The 17,658-nt window shown below is 36.6% G+C and overlaps 1 protein-coding gene across 5 annotated transcripts in view; it reads left to right on the forward strand.

The window, feature by feature from the left end:
* Positions 1-17,658, forward strand: part of LOC119694813 (potassium voltage-gated channel protein Shaker) — a 191,064-nt gene that overhangs the window by 56,379 nt on the left and 117,027 nt on the right. Inside the window, exon 1 of one of the 5 annotated variants that reach the window (XM_048632839.1) lies at positions 14,137-14,299. The exons of the other annotated variants lie outside the window; for them this stretch is intronic. Coding sequence (XP_048488796.1) covers positions 14,256-14,299 — 44 coding nt within the window. The 5' untranslated portion in view covers positions 14,137-14,255. Of the gene's footprint in view, positions 1-14,136; positions 14,300-17,658 lie in introns of those variants that run through there. 5 annotated transcript variants of the gene reach the window in all.

Here is a 17,658-nt window from a genome sequence, read left to right on the forward strand (position 1 = left end):
AACAAATTTGCATGAACCTAGACTATGAATACGCTCCATTACGTCGAAGTCACCCTGCATCAACAACCAAATACAATATTCTAATCAGAGCGCCAAGTGCAGGTTCTAAACCATGCGAGCCATTGACTTATTTTTGAACCATCATTCGAATATTGAACTTATTTTGAACTTGTTATGTCAAATTCAAATTCAAATTCAAATGGTTTAATCGACGTAAAATTTTACAATTATTTGTCGATAGTCATCTACCACCATTTCACAAAGGCCCCGTCATTGAGATGGAAAGAAATGGCGAAAGAAACTCCTCGAGCATCTTTTCAACTTTTTCCTTATATATCTATTACAATTTTTACTTATATCTAGTACCTACAATTTTACTTAAGTACCTATATCCATTTCATTTTTTCAATAGCCTTAGCTGAGGTGGACAAGACCACGCGATGTCTACCTATTATCCACAAATTTGTCACATACTGGAAGGCACTGACATCTAAATCTCAAGATTTTATCTTACCTTAGGTGTCAGAGCGACTACTTAATTTTCACCATTATAATATTATGTTACTTTATCTTAATAATTACCTACATTACTGCAAATGATTGATATAATAAATAACTTATTTCTAGCGCAGTCATTGGTTGGATCAGTGAAAATCATCGCTAATTTGCATGACTGCGGAGCTAATGCAGCGCGTATACCGTTAGATGGCGAAACTCCAATACAAAGTCACACTTAACTCCTGTACTTGTACGGTGTAAAAACTCACACTTCGCATGCAGTCATACACACCGACAAACACACAAACACGTGTGGCAGATTTCTGATTTTTTTTTTTTTTATAATAACTTTTATAAATTGTTACATAGACAGATACTTATAAAATATTTAAATAAGTAGGTAGGTACTTATCTTTAACCACGACTATCATTTCCGAAGAACTTGAAGAGGCAAGTTTTTATGGCAAATAATTTTGAACACATTTGAAGAATACCTACCGTTCAGTTTCTTCACTTTACAATTAACTTGGTCGTAGCGGCAAAACGGGTTATTACTTCAAGAATTGATTTCCTTAGAGACACTTGGGATACGATTGGACAAGTCATTATTTGCAATGTATTTTGATTGTTATACTTAGGTAGGTATAGGTATTACATGCACTGAAATGGATAGAGTTGATACTGTTACCTACTTTTATATATCCTTGGGGAAATTCTAATAACTTGTTAGTTCATTCGTTTTTTATAGTGTCTCATATTAAGCTTAGAGCTTACTACTAGAGATAACAGTAAGCATTCAAAAAATATTACATTTGCAAGCAATAAAAAAGTTCCAACCACAAAATATAGGCCCCATTTTGTTTAAATAATTTATTTCTAATTTGAAACAATAATATTATCCTTTTTAGGTAGGTACCTAGTTGATAATATTTTGATGCGCTGTTAAATTTACTTCAATATTGCAGATGGCGTTATTAAGCTAGCCTTTTTTCAATGCTTTAGTGATTTGGTGCTGTTATCACAGGAACCTTTTTCTTTAGTCGCGAGTGTATTTAGGTATGTAGGTACATGATGTGACTACAGTTGGTTGTCTCGAGCGTCGGCCTATTCTAAAGATGTGAAGTTGGGAACACTACTAAGGAGGGCTTGGCTTTACCACTTTATATAATTGCCGTGCTAGTCGCAGGTTTTCATATTTCTTGCTTTTGAAATTGATGTTTCGCGTTTGTATGGTTTGCGATTGCACGTCTGCAAACTGTCTTATGTCAGAATCAAAAAAAATAATTCATTAGGCACCAATATAAATATCTATACTCAATACTTTACAATAGTATCAGTATGATGATGATAGTTAATTATTAATTTATTAACACCAAAGATAGTTATTAGTGCATTTTTTTCTTTGTCACTTCTAATACCATCAGTATGACGGTTCCCAGTGAAAGAAAACCATATTTTACCCGTTGCAAAGTTATTGTATTTCAACTCTTGTACGTAGGAAACTAATTCCCGTTTGGAAAACGATATGCTTTGACATTACAGACAATGTGTTTTTAAAGTGCCCGCGTTGCAGCGGCAACAGCGATGTACAGTCAGCAAAAGAGATATACATATATGTACCACCCCAGCACAAACAGTTTCATTCTGAGACTCATCGGTGGAAGATAGATTAATCAAATAATAAGACGAACAATCTGTATAAGTATTTTTCATGTCACGTATTACCAGTTATTCAGTCAGTGGATCATAAAATTTAATTATTTGAGCTGAGAATGCAGTTCTCTTCCTGACTGTACATAGGAAACTGAAAACAATGGATTGCTTTGATTGCTTGTACGTTAGGAAAATTCAGCAGAGTTCAAAATGCATTTCATTATTAACAGGTACGACGACAAAGCGTAGTTTATTAAACTTTATGAAATGCTTGCTTGCTGAATAACAATTTTCTACTACTTACACGAAATTCCCGAGTCTCTCAAAGCGTTCAGTAGCATAAAGTACCTATCGCAAAATGCACCGCGGAGATTTTATTTATGTTAGCATAATGCACCTGTCGCATAATGCCCCTATCGCATAATGCACCTGTCGCAAAATACACCTATCGCAAAATGTACCTGTCGCAAAATGCACCTATCGCAAAATGTACCCTTGTAAACAAAAATCTATTATATGTTTTTTTTTACATTCACATAATAATTATGTGATCATGTCTGTTGGTTGATATTATTAAGTTATATTTTTTTATATGTTTGGGTTCTCCTACTAGGTACTATTACTTTATAGTATGGGGGACTTAATTTTTTCCGAAAAAAATCGAAATTTTCACAAGAATAAAAGTTTAAATATATACCAAATAACAGACAGGATCAAATTATTATTATTATGTAAATGTAAAAAAAAGTTTATAAGGGTACATTTTCCGATAGGTGCATTTTGCGACAGGTACATTTTGCGATAGGTGCATTTTGCGACAGGTGCATTATGCGATAGGTGCATTATGCGACAGGCGCATTTTGAGAAAGGTGCATTTTGCGACGTTATTTGCATAGGGTACATTTTGCGAGTGGTACCTTTTGCGACTGAGCCTAGGTATGACATTTTGAAGCAATGGGGAATTTGATTATAAGACAGGGAGGAAATTCTTAGGAGCTCAAAATTAATTTATTGTTGAATAACGCACAGGAGAAACAAACAACTGTAACGCTATTTAATAAGTCAAAACTTTACTTAACATTTCTGTAGCTGTCTTTTGCTTGTTGTGATATGGAATTCATCGAGTTTCTAAGCGAATGAGAAGTGTACGCTGTAGTAAACACCCTTCGGGTTTCCTTCCAAGAATTTCCAATTATAAAATTCGTTTTATTTATGGCAGAGATAGATAAACAAAGCATTTATTACAAATGCAAATAAATATAGCCCTACCAATGATATTAAATTTCAATAAACTACTATTATGTAAATAAAGCGGACCCTTTCATATACATGTATGTAGGTATGTGACTTTTTCTATAAGGTGTAGATTTTAATTATGTACAAAAAAAAATTGACGTACCTATCGGTCAACTCACCCTTTTCACCTTGCTATAACACTTTGGCATCATCCTGTATATTTCAAAATACTGTACCGTTCTGCGTAAGCCACCGTATTATAGGATTAATCTGAAATAGTGCGTCCAGTCGGCAGAGAGAAATGAGTCAGACTCAGTTTGCAGAGCGGGACTCAATTTGCTAATTATTGAGCCAAATTAAATTGTTCCGTTCCGCAGAATCCTGTAAAGAGCTTATGAATAATTCTCACTAGTAAAATGAATGATGGGTTGGCTACTATTTACTTATTGATTATTTTTAGTATTTTGAAACTTTTAGACATACCTAGGAGGATCAATACCAACAAGATACCAACTTTTAAGTTTACATATTTTAGTATATAATAGGTACTTTTTTATGTTGGAATCCTTAGGAAAGAATACTTTGTCTTGAACAAAAAATGCTTAGCAGAAACAAAGCTGCTTAGTGCTTTTAATGTTAAAAAATACTTTATGTACTTATTACCTTCTGAGGATTGACCAGTACAATGCTTTCCAGTATAATGATTCTTCTTTGTCGACGACCTCTTAACTTAACTTAACTTAAGTATTTAGATTTATTTGCCTTCATACTCAGGCTTCTCCTAAAGAGGTTTTTTTATAAGCTAATACTCAATATTTTGTAAAGTGAAGAAATCGAAAATAACGTTGTAACAACCTGTCCTTACAGGAAATATACTCACTGAATGAGGTTTCCAGGTTTCAAATGTTGAAAATCAAAACTTTTCGAATCTTTCACATTGCTTGAATTACGGGAATATTGGTTTGCACTTGACAGGACGGAAAATTGCATTGAACCAAAGAGTCATAGTTGAAAATATTGCTGGTTCCGAGGTACTGATGTGCCACAAGCGGAAATATTCCCGGAAACGGTCCCACGCACTTTCGTTAATATCAAAAACTTATTTTTATTTGTGAACAGCCGAGAAAAGTTGATTAATAAAATTTCACCCTGTGTATAACTATTTGACAACCAATTAGGATTGGTATTTGAAAAGTGGAAAAATCTAAACACATCTGTAATTCACTTTCGAAAGCTTTCCGAGCACCGCATGGCGCAAAGTACCTATATGGCCGATTTCATGGCTTTGACATGTTTCTAATTTATACTTTTTAATTTCAAGTTGTCGCTGTATTTTGCTGTGTGCTGCTCCTGCATTGAAAACCGTTCACACTTCAGTGTGTCCGAGCTTTACACTAATATGTGAGATTGAAAATATGACTTTTACGTCATGTACTGAGTCTATCCACTTTGATACTACATAAGTGACAAGAGAATGCCGACAGTTCTTTCTATTTTAAATCCCCTTTGTAATAAGAGCCCATCTGTGGCTTGGAACGCAATATTCCCTGCTAGGCAGCAGCCTTTGAAAATAGATTGCAGGCATACTAATCGCTAACTACAATGGTAACTGTCAGATGCAAAATGAGCTTCAGCGATTGACCACCTGAATTTACCGCGACGAAACCCATTTAGCTGGGCTGCCGGCTGGCGTGAATGGTAGTGCATCAGAGGGGACGTTTTCTATTCGTCATTACAATGAGATTGTAATTTTATTTGTGATTGTATTTTAATTTCTCTTTCAAACCTTTTCACGGTGAGTGATTGCTGATCTTCATTGTACAGGTTTTTGTCTAGTTTGAGATCGGAGGACCTTTTTTATGGAGGTTTATGTAGGTACAGCCTATTTTAATATCCTTCCGCCCAAATGTTGTTTTGTGAAAACACTTTTAGGTATAATACCACAATTTTTTTAAGCTATGTATCAGTATATAAGCTTTGTAACTTCTGGTCTTGTATGTGAACAAATAAATAATATGTATTCTGTCTATAAATTGGGACCACTTCAATATTTAGAAGGAAATATAGGTACGCGTTCTCAATATATTTATAATGTGCGTGTCTTCTTTTGTGAAGAAGTATAAGTAGGTATATTTGTTCGGTTTTCATAACCGACAATACGAGTATGTTTTGAACAACAATTTTTCATAAGTACCAAACAATTTAACTTTAAATAAACTGTTTCACATTTTCCTGTAGACACATGTAACCTTTCCCATATAAAGTTGACAAACTACTCATTAATTAATCAGAAGTTAAGTTTAACGTGGAACGTCGTCTATTTTCAATATTTTTATGAGGATCTTAGGTTAAAACCGTGGTGGTGTATGAATAAAACTCTCAAACTACAGGCTGAGTATTCAAATCCTATGTACCAAGCTCTCACAGTGAAGGAAAACATCTTGAGGAAACCTGGTCATCTAGATTTCTACCAGATTCCACTTCGGGGATTACAGATGTATTAGTCCTACGTCCATTTCAGTGTGAATAGATAGAAAGATTATTCTTTATTGCATACACACATATTAACAAGCCGTTTAGGCTACAGGAGGTAGCAAACATACATACAATCGAATAACAAACAGGATATACACCAAACATTTGGCACAGTTACTCAATCTCAAGTTTAAGAGAAAACGTACAACAGTCCTGCAAAAATTTCTGCTGAATCCCAATTACCTATATTGTTGATTGCAATGTAACGAAACAGCACAACCGGCCTAGTTATATTTAGTTGACTCGTATGTTTTGCTACATTGCTTCATTGCTTCATTGCTACAGCTACTCAATATTGAAATTTAATACAAGGTAAAACTAGATACATATAATAAAAGCTTCTAAGCATTTACTAGCCACAGTTTTAATATACCTACCAGAACTATATAGCTATTATGTTGTAATAGATTTTTCATGGGTAAGAGTAGTAAGTGAGTATGGTTTCAATAAAATACGAAGGCCTGGCCGTATAATATCCCGGATAATATTCACGTGTACATAATAATTTTTTTATAAGTTTGAATGACCTATAGGCAGATCATCGGAATTTATACGGGACTTCGATATAAGCCCCTGTATCGCTAACGTTTGCATCTAAAAAACACATAGTTACATATCCTGGGGAATAATATTGTATCTGTAGGATCATGATAAATATTTTTACCGTGAGGATACCCCTTTCGTAATTTAAAATATAATAAGTAATTTATTCTAAAGCTTGAACTTAAGCCTACATAATGCAGATAGGTAGTACAAGGAAATGAAATCCTGAAATTTTGTTTTACGCAAAGTTGTGTAGGTATCTCTGTGGTTTCATGGAATTAAAAGAACTAGAATAAAGGGACTAGCATTGTTGCTCTTTGATAAGATTTTTTTTGATATGGGCAATTCATTCCGTTGCAAAGTTAGCTTTGTCGGAATTCGGACGCTAGGCATTAAATTGATTCATGTACGGACCCGATATTCGTAAAAATCCGTCAATCAAAAAGTCACACAGGCAAAATGTAGGTATATACGTATTTGTCATAGGTCGACCAACTCGGTTACCTGATATAAGTGTCGCAGGCATCTGGTTTAATCTCCTGTTTGATTGAACCACTAGCCCGTTCATTGGATGACGCTATTCAGTTGTATGACTAGTCCGAACGTTGATATATATGTATATGTCGCAGGCATCTGGTTTAATCTCCTGTTTGATTGCCGTTAGCGGACTTAAAATCAGTCAGGTGGTGAATAAAACAAATATGGCGTCTAACAGCGAACAGCTGACACAAAAATCACTTGTATTGTTATTTTTTGCAAATAAATTAGCTTTAAAGTGCGTTATTTATGTTAAAATAGTGTGACAACATGGATTTACCTATTATTACACCGCCGGCTGATAGTTTCAAAAAAAAAATGTGCTGAAACTGGATAATTATGAACAACAATATCAAGGTACGTTTATTGTTATTGTTTAGTTAATTTGTGAGATGAGAGCTTTGTAACATAATCTTTTTGTTGACTCTTGTCTGGTCATGTTCATCCTAACCAGACATTACAAAGTTGCTATACTATATCCCATTTAACGACTTCGCTGAATAACGTTCAGTCAAGACGTTGGACGTTACAGTCAACCACTTGACGAGTTGTTCTTTAGTCATTCAACTGAGTAGCGTCATCCAATGAACGGGCTAGCGGTTCAATCAAACAGGAGATTAAACCAGATGCCTGCGACATATATATAATATTCATAAATCGAAAATATTTTATTGACGTCTATCGAGAATTTCTAAAACAAACCCAGAATAATTTAAATAGGAAGTTAAAATATGAGCACAAAAAAAACTCTAAAACTTTTGAAACAAAACCACGGCTACTCTTTGATGCTCGTTATCATGAGCATATTAGCGGGTTTTAGATTTTAAACCTAAATTTAGTAATTAAAATAGCTTGGTATAAGTGAAAACATCATGAAATTAACATAATTTAGTTTGTAAATAATATTATGTAATATACGAAACGTTGTTAGGAATACTAGTTTTTTTAAATTTAGAATTCGTTTTTGTTTTTTATTCATTAGTCTTAATCTGTGTGTGTTATTGTTTATATTTTATCTTTAGTAACAAATAGGTACTTTAGCTCAATTGATAAACTAAACTTTCAGATTAAATATTGTATAATGTGAAACTCTGAATAAATAAAGGCGCAAAAGATAAAAATCGCGGTTGAAAGTTGCGAGCAGTTTTCGAGGAACATTGAATACCAAACAAGTCTTACTAAAATGCCCAGTAATTCCCACACTACAACTTGTAGAAAGATTTCCTCAGCGCTCTGTGCGTCTTTGAAATATTTCTTTATGAAGCTTTGTCTTGCATCCGTCTACTCAGCAAAAGCGGCCAAATCCATTTATCTGGAGAACACGAACACTCAACCACAGTTAGCAAACAGATCTACAAAGACATAGAAAGTCACTTAGTTGGACATTTCCTGAGGATAGTACCTATATGGACTGATTTTGCAAATTATCTAACCAGTACCTCTTCAATTCTATACATTGCTTTCTCGAATGCAATTTTTTCTGCCTTCTTTATAAATATTTATTTCTTCTTATGCTTAGACCATTTCCATGTCTACCCCGCATTAGAACTATTCCTTTTATTCTTAAATTCCTGAGGCTTGCATAGTACCCCTCTACACTGACCCGTATCGAGTATCTATTAAACAAATTCTTGGAATAGTACACGTCAGAGCGAACCGTGCATAGCGGGAGAGCAGATACGTATTCGCAATTTTCTGAGTAAACTAAGTGCTATTATTGTTGTTATACTCACTATAATTCACTATGTCAAAAGACGACAGGAGGGAAAATAATATAGGTTGAAGCAACCTTCTACAGTCAGCAAAAAAGATTATGCAGGCTACCCCGAGACTAGAATATTGATGAGCAAATTCCCATGAATTTCAAGATAATATGGACAAATGTTTCGGCAAATTGTATAGAGGAGGAATAACCCTACAAATGTTCTAAGTGCTCATAAGCATTATTTCCATTTTCCAGTCCCTTAAACACTTACTAACGTGGAAATTTGTTTTGTTTACCGTATAAAGAAAGACACACTCTTGTAATAAGTTTACGTCTAGCCGTCAACCGTCCTACGGATACCCCTTTTTACATTTCCGTTCTGTTGGTGGAAAGTCTATAAAATACAGGTTAAAGCGTACGAATAAAAGAGAAAAGCGTTTAACCGACTCCATGCCTACTTACTCCACAGCTACTGCGACTGCTAACCGACTGTAAACTTTGTGCTCCTGTTTGTTGTATTGTTCCGAATGCTTCTATTCGACCTTATGCTCATGTAACGAATCTATAAAAGTACCTAAATAGAACTGTGCAATCTGAAAAATATGCATATCCGAAAACAGATTAATCTGATGGGGAGACATGATTGATAACTCGGTTGCAAACAAACAAGTCGAATAAAAGCTTTTAGGGACATCCCAAATTAGAGGCAAATAAATTAAAACTTCCTCACAAAAATAGTTCCGGCTCGGAAGCTCAAACATCACTGTTAATATTGCACATTATGTATCAACCAAATCATATTATCTAAAACAGGAACGATCCATTAGGATATACTATTAAACTCGCTATAAATGAAAAAGTTCCAGTGACATTAGCACCAAATTAAATGGAAAAGACTAGCTTAATGATGCCGTCTCGTCTGCAATATTGAAGTACGGTGGCCTGCGCCTAAAAGTATACAGGCCGAGTTTTTAAAATAACGATCTCAAGCTCACATGCTGCTCAAGCACATCCACATAAACACCACTGCTACACACATCACACACAACACGTCCCCGGATTTATAACAGATGTAGCTAGTCCCTTCATCATCAGGGATCGCTATTTAAAAAAACTCCGCCTGTATACTTTTAGGCGCAGGCCACCGTACATTAAAGTACATTTAAGAGGGAATATATGCAACTATAAAGGTAATCAAAGATCAAATTCAAAGATATAATTATATTGGGGTCATTTGGTGTCGACATTTTGTAAGTGGAACTGTTTCATTGCTCGTGCGTGTATATTGATAATAGAAATTTGAAAGGCCTTTGTGTAGCCAAGGGGATGAGTATCCGCGCCGCCTCACTAGCCAGGCGTTGGCGCCAAAACGGCTCCACAGTCTGAGCAGAGCTAGACTCATCGGAGCCCGACTAGCGATGGGTAACTCTGATATTAACACTTAGATATAGGTACTTAGTGGCTTGAAGTAATAACAATACATTAACACATTGATGGACAATAGACCAAGTAAAAAGAAAATTTTGGCCAGATTGCGAATAGGAGGCTGCTGGTCGCGTTATCCGTTTACGTACGCAACATAAATAATGTTGCTTCCTGGTGAGTTCGTAGCAAAAAGTATGGTAACAATGATGTGCGGTATTTTTATTGAAAAATTACATGATTAATGCTCTAAAATAAAAGAAAGACGGGAAAATATAGTAAATAATCAGAAGTAAATAAAAAAATCAACTGTTTTTTGGCATGTATCGATTTTGTGTGAATGGCACAACACTAAAGGATGCAAACCAAGGCAATAATTCCACTTAATTTCCTAGACTTTAAGTACCAAAACTAGAGCGGACTCGCCAATCTTGTCTGCTTAATCGAGGTTCTACTGTAGGAACTTTTGTTTTAATGCTAACTTTGAGGGAAAGGCTCTCATGCTGGCAGCCTAAGTGCCTACGTTGATAGTTTGATGTAGCAAATTTTAGAAGTACCTGCGTAGTATGCACTTTAGGATCGTTAAGGTGCTATACAACATATAAAGGGGCTTTAACGCTACAACATATAAACGCTTTCGAATATAAACTGTACCTGAACACACTACGTGCGTGCACCACTATGCCCAAAACTAAAAGTTAGTAATGTATTTGGGAAACAATATTAGAAGTGGCCACGTCAACTGTAGTTTCCTCTCGGGCTGGCATTCGCAACCAAGCATGACTGGCCACAGTTGAGTAGGGATCTTGAGTTTAGCTTTCTAATTATTATTTTTCTGAAGACCTGTATAGGTGCTTCAGAAAGCATCGGACTGGCTTATAGAAAGCATAGAGAAGGCGCTTCTTTGTAGCCCCCGCCGCGACGCCGCTTCGACTGTCGTGTAGTGAGAGGAATGCCTAGTCCGGCTAGTCCTTACAGATTAATCCAGTCACCAGACACGTAGTGACGCCTATATCCTCTCTTCAGTCAATTTGACCCGAGCATCCTACGTTCCGTGGACAGCGGCCGATGACGTATTAACACCAGCCTACAATGACTAAGGACCTTACGTTGATTCATAGCAGCATGTCTACCGATGTAGCAATTTATCGGCACCTGATGCCTTGTACTCCCTTGTAGACAATATCGGATGGACATCCCGCATTTCCGTACGGCGTTAGCAGCTCAATCAATTACATGAGCACACAGGATGTGTTTGCGCGACACCACGCTTCAGCTGCTCTCGGCTGCAACTAGATCTGCTGGTAGACAGCGGCGTCCATCAGCCGAAAACAACTCGACTGAGATTGAGCTGTATGTGTGTTACGCATGCATTTGGTCGGCTTTTCCTTTCAATTAGTTAGTCCATGTGTGTTGGACTAACTAATTGAAAATTGACTGGACCTACAATTTCATTCGAAATTCAAGACGCAAGATACTAGTATAGGAGTTGAGTTGCTGCATGACCTATTATATGTAGATTAAAGTGTACATATGGTACCTATTCAAAATAAGCTCCTAAGTATACCTGTAAGCTTTTAGGTAAATCCTAGGAATGCTGCCAGTGGTTAAATTTACGCGACACTGAACTAAGCGCTAATGTATTTATAGCTTAAACTGCAACGCAAACTATGCAATCTACATAGATTGCATATCAAGGCGGAACCTTATTACGTATCTATTGACCTCGGCTATAACAAGCTTAGCTCGGAGGTCACCTTACTATCCAATTTTCGTCGAAATTTAAGGGCTACTGCTTAAGTAGATTAGTTATTGCACCACATATTCCGCCTTCTTAGATCACTTCCACTTAGTATGTACTAGCTGTTCCCGCGAGCTTCGCTTCGCCTTTAAAAGTTTTCCCGTGGGAATTCTGGGATAAAAAGTAGCCTATGTTCTTTCTCAGGGTCTAGACCATATGTATACCAAATTTCATTCAAATCCGTTCAGTAGTTTTGGCATGAAAGAGTAACAGACAGACAGACAGACAGACAGACAGACAGACAGACAGACACAGTTACTTTCGCATTTATAATATTAGTAAGGATTTCGTTAGTGCATGAAGTTGCACATGTATTTACTTAAATTATTAAACTATTTTAGGACAAAATTTAACATTGCAAATCTAATCTCGTTCTCTCTCCCTCTAAAAAGCACACATAAATATACGGTCAGTAGCTCATTTCGTGTTTTGGCAACTAACTAAAAACAATTGTCGCAGCATTGAAATATTACGTACATATACGTGAAAATGTATCAGTGGAACAAAGCTTTACCCAGACCCAGCGGCCACTGGGTTGGCACCACGGCGTATTTGGACTTGACCTACGGAGGCTTTCACTGCGGACGGCATTCGGGTCACTCTAGCTCATGAAAACCGTAGTTTTGTTACCCTGCTGCTCCAACCACGACTCTATCTCGTTGTTATAAACGTACCGATTGCATAACTTCTACCGATCGTTAGTTTATTCTGAAGGTAGAGTGAACTTCCTGCGCGGGGCCATGCCAACTGCTGGTGCCGCGTTGACAACGAGCCATATCTGCCGAATCTTGCCAGTGAAACCGAGACTATGGCGAATACATGTTTATAACCCGGCGTGAAATCCGATTCTGGGGCTGAAATACCGTGGGGGGTGAATATTGTTCTTGTGAAGGTGCGGGTGCTTAGTGCGCGAAACGAGTCATGTTTTTCGGTAACAAAAACATTATGGGTGTTTTTATACTGTGATTTTAATCTTATGTGATTTAATTTATTAATGATTATTCTCGTTATAATTCTAATTAAAATAAGCTTGTGATTACAACTCCATTTAGAAATTAACTTGGAAATACAAAGCTTCAACACCTAAATACAGAGTGTTTGGTTCTGGGTATTGGTAAAGGATTATAATTGAATATTTTATGAGAAGATGAAGCTTGCACTTTGCCCCATTGGAGCTTAAGCGGAATATTTAAATACATGGAAGCTTAAACGTACAAGCTTTGTGCATTGATTTTATAGCTTGTTCTGTGGCTTCAGCAAAGTTTGTCTGCAGGTCGGATTTATTGAAGCACCAACAGCGGTATACGTTTGTTTCATTGATTCAATAATAATATTATTATGCAATGTATTTGAAATCTAATAAACAGATTACCTACCAATTACCCTTGATACTAATAATGCAAATACCTTCTAGCATGCTTTTATCTTTTTCAATCGGAAACGAAAATGAATAAATGGAACCACTTACTTCACTGGCAAGTACCCGGTACCCGCTTTCACCCTCCTATCCGTTTTCTGACTTTGCCTAATTAAAGTGATATTGGAACGATTTTCAATGCAAATAATATTATTAAGGTTCTGTATTCCAACGGAATTATTCCCTATCAGAATATTTTAAAATTTAAATTGGAAAAATACGGACCATCATTACAAGAAACTAGATAAAAGATTATTCCTCTGCAAATAAACAACAACTTTTCCTTTTAACTACGAGTGTTCTCTATTATAAATAATACGTAAACCGGAAAGGTTATTTTGTATTACTTACAAAAATAAATTGAGAAAATATAGAAAAAAGAGGCTTTTACAGTTAAGCCTATTATAGCTTATTTGAATGGAACAAAAGGGGGGTATTGTCCGGCCCAAGCAGAAGAAACAATAATATTTAAGCTATTAAAGCTCAAATTAGAAATGGTCTTGCCATAATCTTTTCCTGTTGACCGAGCCTTTCCATAACGGAGTAGATTATTTTTCTATTTTTTCGGTCAATAATAAACTCTTCAAAATATGTGTGATAAGAGTGTACTCTAAATTCCAATATAGTAGGACTATTGGAAGAAAACACTGGAATTGTTCCGTGAACTTTACTTTTTTAATTAAGTAATTCGTTAACTTTCGAGCTGAAGATTCTCCCCAAACCTACCACCCTCTCCTACCAAGAACCCCGAACCAAAAAGACCGTAAGCAAACCATCCCGACATTCCAGCGATGGACCCGAAGCCAAGCCAATCCCTCAGTTACTACGACATGTGCAAAGAAGTAGGTGTAAAAGTGAAATGATTGTGCGACGAATGGTTGGGGCAGGACTGTTGCGACCTCGGAGACATGCAGATGATCCTGGCCACCAACACGGCCGGCGGAGGTGGCGGGTGAGTGAGACTCATTACTTTCATATTAATTGTAAGGAACAGTTTCTCACTTGATTATGTCTAGCTATGCATGGAATTAAGAAGTAAGCATCCATAGTCGAGCCAGCTGCAGTGATCGAAACTAATTATTCTTCTTCTTCTTTCGTGTCAGTGAAATGCGATTTTTTATATTTGTCCAGACCAAAAAGAAGCAACTTTGATAGCATTCAACTAATTATTAAGCAACACATAGCACGGTCAAGCAATGTGATGGCACGTTAAACCGTGGGTCTGGTGCCTGTATGCAGCAGTCGTAAAGCGTAGGCCTTCTGGCAGCTTGAAAACATCTGACACTAACAGTCATGTTGACCACTTACCCGACTACTCTCTCAGCACAAGCTTGCTTGTGTTAGTGTCCACCAACATGCACTAGGCCCTCGTGGTGGACTAGGCCTAAACCCTTCGTACATTGGAAGGAGACCCGTGCCCAGCAGTGTGGACTTGATGGGTAGAGGTGAAAATAGTGAACTTAAGTTCTAAGTAGACGACCGAATGGCGTAGTGGTTAGTGACCCTGACTACTGAGCCGTTGGTCCCGGGTTCGATTCCCGGCTGGGGCAGATATTTGTTTAAACACAGATATTTGTTCTCGGGTCTTGGATGTGCCCGTAAAATGGCAATAGGCCCGCCCCCTATTACATTGGGACTAACATAACACTCTGGCGAAAAGTGGGTGCAGCAATGCACCTCTGCCTACCCCGCAAGGGAGTACATTAGTACAAGGCGTGAGTGCGTGTTTATTTTGTTTTGTGTGTGTTTTTTTTCTAATTAACCACAAGTTATCTAATCACAACATGCAAGCGTAGCGTGGGACACGGCGGGACCGACCACCGTACACTGTTTTCTTATTCCATTTTCACAATACTTATGAGGCGGAAAATGATAATTATATCTAGTATTCCTCACTAATATACGTAACGTATACAGTATGCACTTTGTAATGTAAAACGATATCATTGTAATAAATTGGAGAGTAACAGAATTAATCCCGATACGGTACTAATGAATTGAAACATCATACTCGATGCTCGCACTGGATTTACAGAATCAATTAGGTTTGATTTCAAATGGATGCGTTTTATGTATGTATAGTGCATGTAGTGAGGGGTGCAAATAATTATTTAGTGTACGAGTTTTTTATGAAAATTCATATGTAGGAAGCTGCGGCAGCTTGAATTAATATGTATACTTACACACTATTTTGTATCCCAACATTTCCACGGGAAAATAAAACTTTTTAGAGAGTAGTCCAACTTGTCAGAAAAGCTAGTTATTTCTTTATTGATACAAAAGAGTCAAATCATTTTGTAAATTTGAGCAACCTTTGATGAACATTTTACATAACCTACCATTGATAGTAAATTAATTGTTACAACCTGAAAACTACACTTTATTAATTTTACTCGATAATTTGTAATTCTTTATCATTCTATTCAAAAAATAAATTCATTTTCCATAAAAACTTTGTTGGTCACGTGACTTTTTACTATGGAGAATGTTTTTTTTTCGCAAATTTTGAAATTTTGATTTCAGTTTCGGGCTTAGATATACCATGCTGCACATGCAGGTTTCGGCTTAGTATACCCTTTTTGCAACACCCTGTATTATAATTATATTGTATTGATTATACCTATTATAATTAAACCTATAAATTCTGGGAAGGCAGATAGGTATGCCATACGTACATAGAATATTATATTACATAACTTGCGCTTGATTTGAGAATTTTGCAATAATATTGTACTTAGTACCATCCAGCGTAATATTAGAAATTCTGGTAGCCGTATACGTTTATGGAAATAGTTCTTGAAGCCCAAATTATTTCTAGATGCAAATTCAATATGTGTAATGAAACTATTGGTATTTTCAATATATAGGTACATACTTACATAAGTTAAACTTCGTGTCGAAATTCGTGAATTTTGGTGGAAATCTGTGATTGAAGAATTACTAAACATTATCTTCTGATTCCTATATAACATGGTAGAGTTCAATGACAGAAACTAACCCCTCTCAAATTTTTATCTGATATTGTTCTCAGGTATTATAAACTTTTGATTTGAAGATTATTTACTTCTAATTCCATACTGCTACAAAGTTGTAGACAAGTGGTTTTCACCTTCGAGAAGGAAGCCACTAGACGTGAAGCGTTTTCCAATTTCGCCTTTACCTCCCTGCCATTTATTGAGTGTTCACAAAGGTCTACATGCCACAACACAGCATACCACAATGTCAGTATCACTTCACTGATATTTCTGGTTTTCAATAAGAACATTTCGTCAAATTTCCACACTTCTATTCGATTATCTGTGGGTGTGTAAGTACCTGCACCAGGCACTCTCGAATCGAAGCTTTGTGCATATCCCCAAGGTCTAAACTGCATACCTTTCTTTTCTTCCTAAGCTCGACTATTTCCCACCTCGCTAGTCCATTCCGGGTTTACCACGACCCATTACGTCCCCACTGTTGGGACACGGGTCTCCTTCCAATGAAGGAAGGGTTTTTTAGGCCTAGTCCACCACGCTGGCCAAGTGCGGGTTGGTGGGTTCTAAATCTAGATTTACAGGTTTCCTCGCGATGTTTTCCTTTACCATAAGAGCAGAGCGATAATGGTATACATTGGACTTAAATTCCAAAGAAGTAATTAGTCATTAGGGCGATCGGTCACCGCTTGAGGAGTCGAGGCTACGACAACCGCTCTGGGGCATACCTGATGCAGAGAATATCCCTGGCTGTGCAGCGAGGTAATGCTGCTAGCATCATGGGCACATTTTCCTCAGTTATGTCTCGGGGCGGTTTATTCACTTAATATCTAAGCCTCGTTAGTTTTATTTTCTTTTATTGTTGTAAAATGAGATAAATAATTAAATATTAAATTTTAATTATAACCTAAAAAATTGTAAATCAAGCCTATTAAAACAGTAAAAAATTAGTCATTGGTTCGAACAGTGTGCCCAATATATCTCCACTTTTCGGCAGTTTCTTTTAAGTTATCGGTACAGCTTTCATGAAAATGTGAAAGATCTACCTCCGGTTTTGTCTATTCGTAGCTTCGAACAGTGTTCCCAATAAAGTATGTCCCGTAATTGCGACTCGCTACCATTGTTCGTAGCAAGTAAATCTATGACGTCACTGTCACGAAATTTGCGTATCATTAGACAAACATAAAGTTTAGTTAGTTATACCACAGTCCGACAATTTTATTCGATGCCTCCCTTTTAATGGATTGTATGTCTACGTGACAAAATTCGACAGCTCGCACTTTACATGTAAGCCGAAGCGTATTTGCCAGGAACTATAAAAATGTAAAAACCATTTTAC

The sequence above is a fragment of the Plutella xylostella genome, chromosome Z (assembly GCF_932276165.1).
Source record: "Plutella xylostella chromosome Z, ilPluXylo3.1, whole genome shotgun sequence".
NCBI lineage: Eukaryota > Metazoa > Arthropoda > Insecta > Lepidoptera > Plutellidae > Plutella > Plutella xylostella.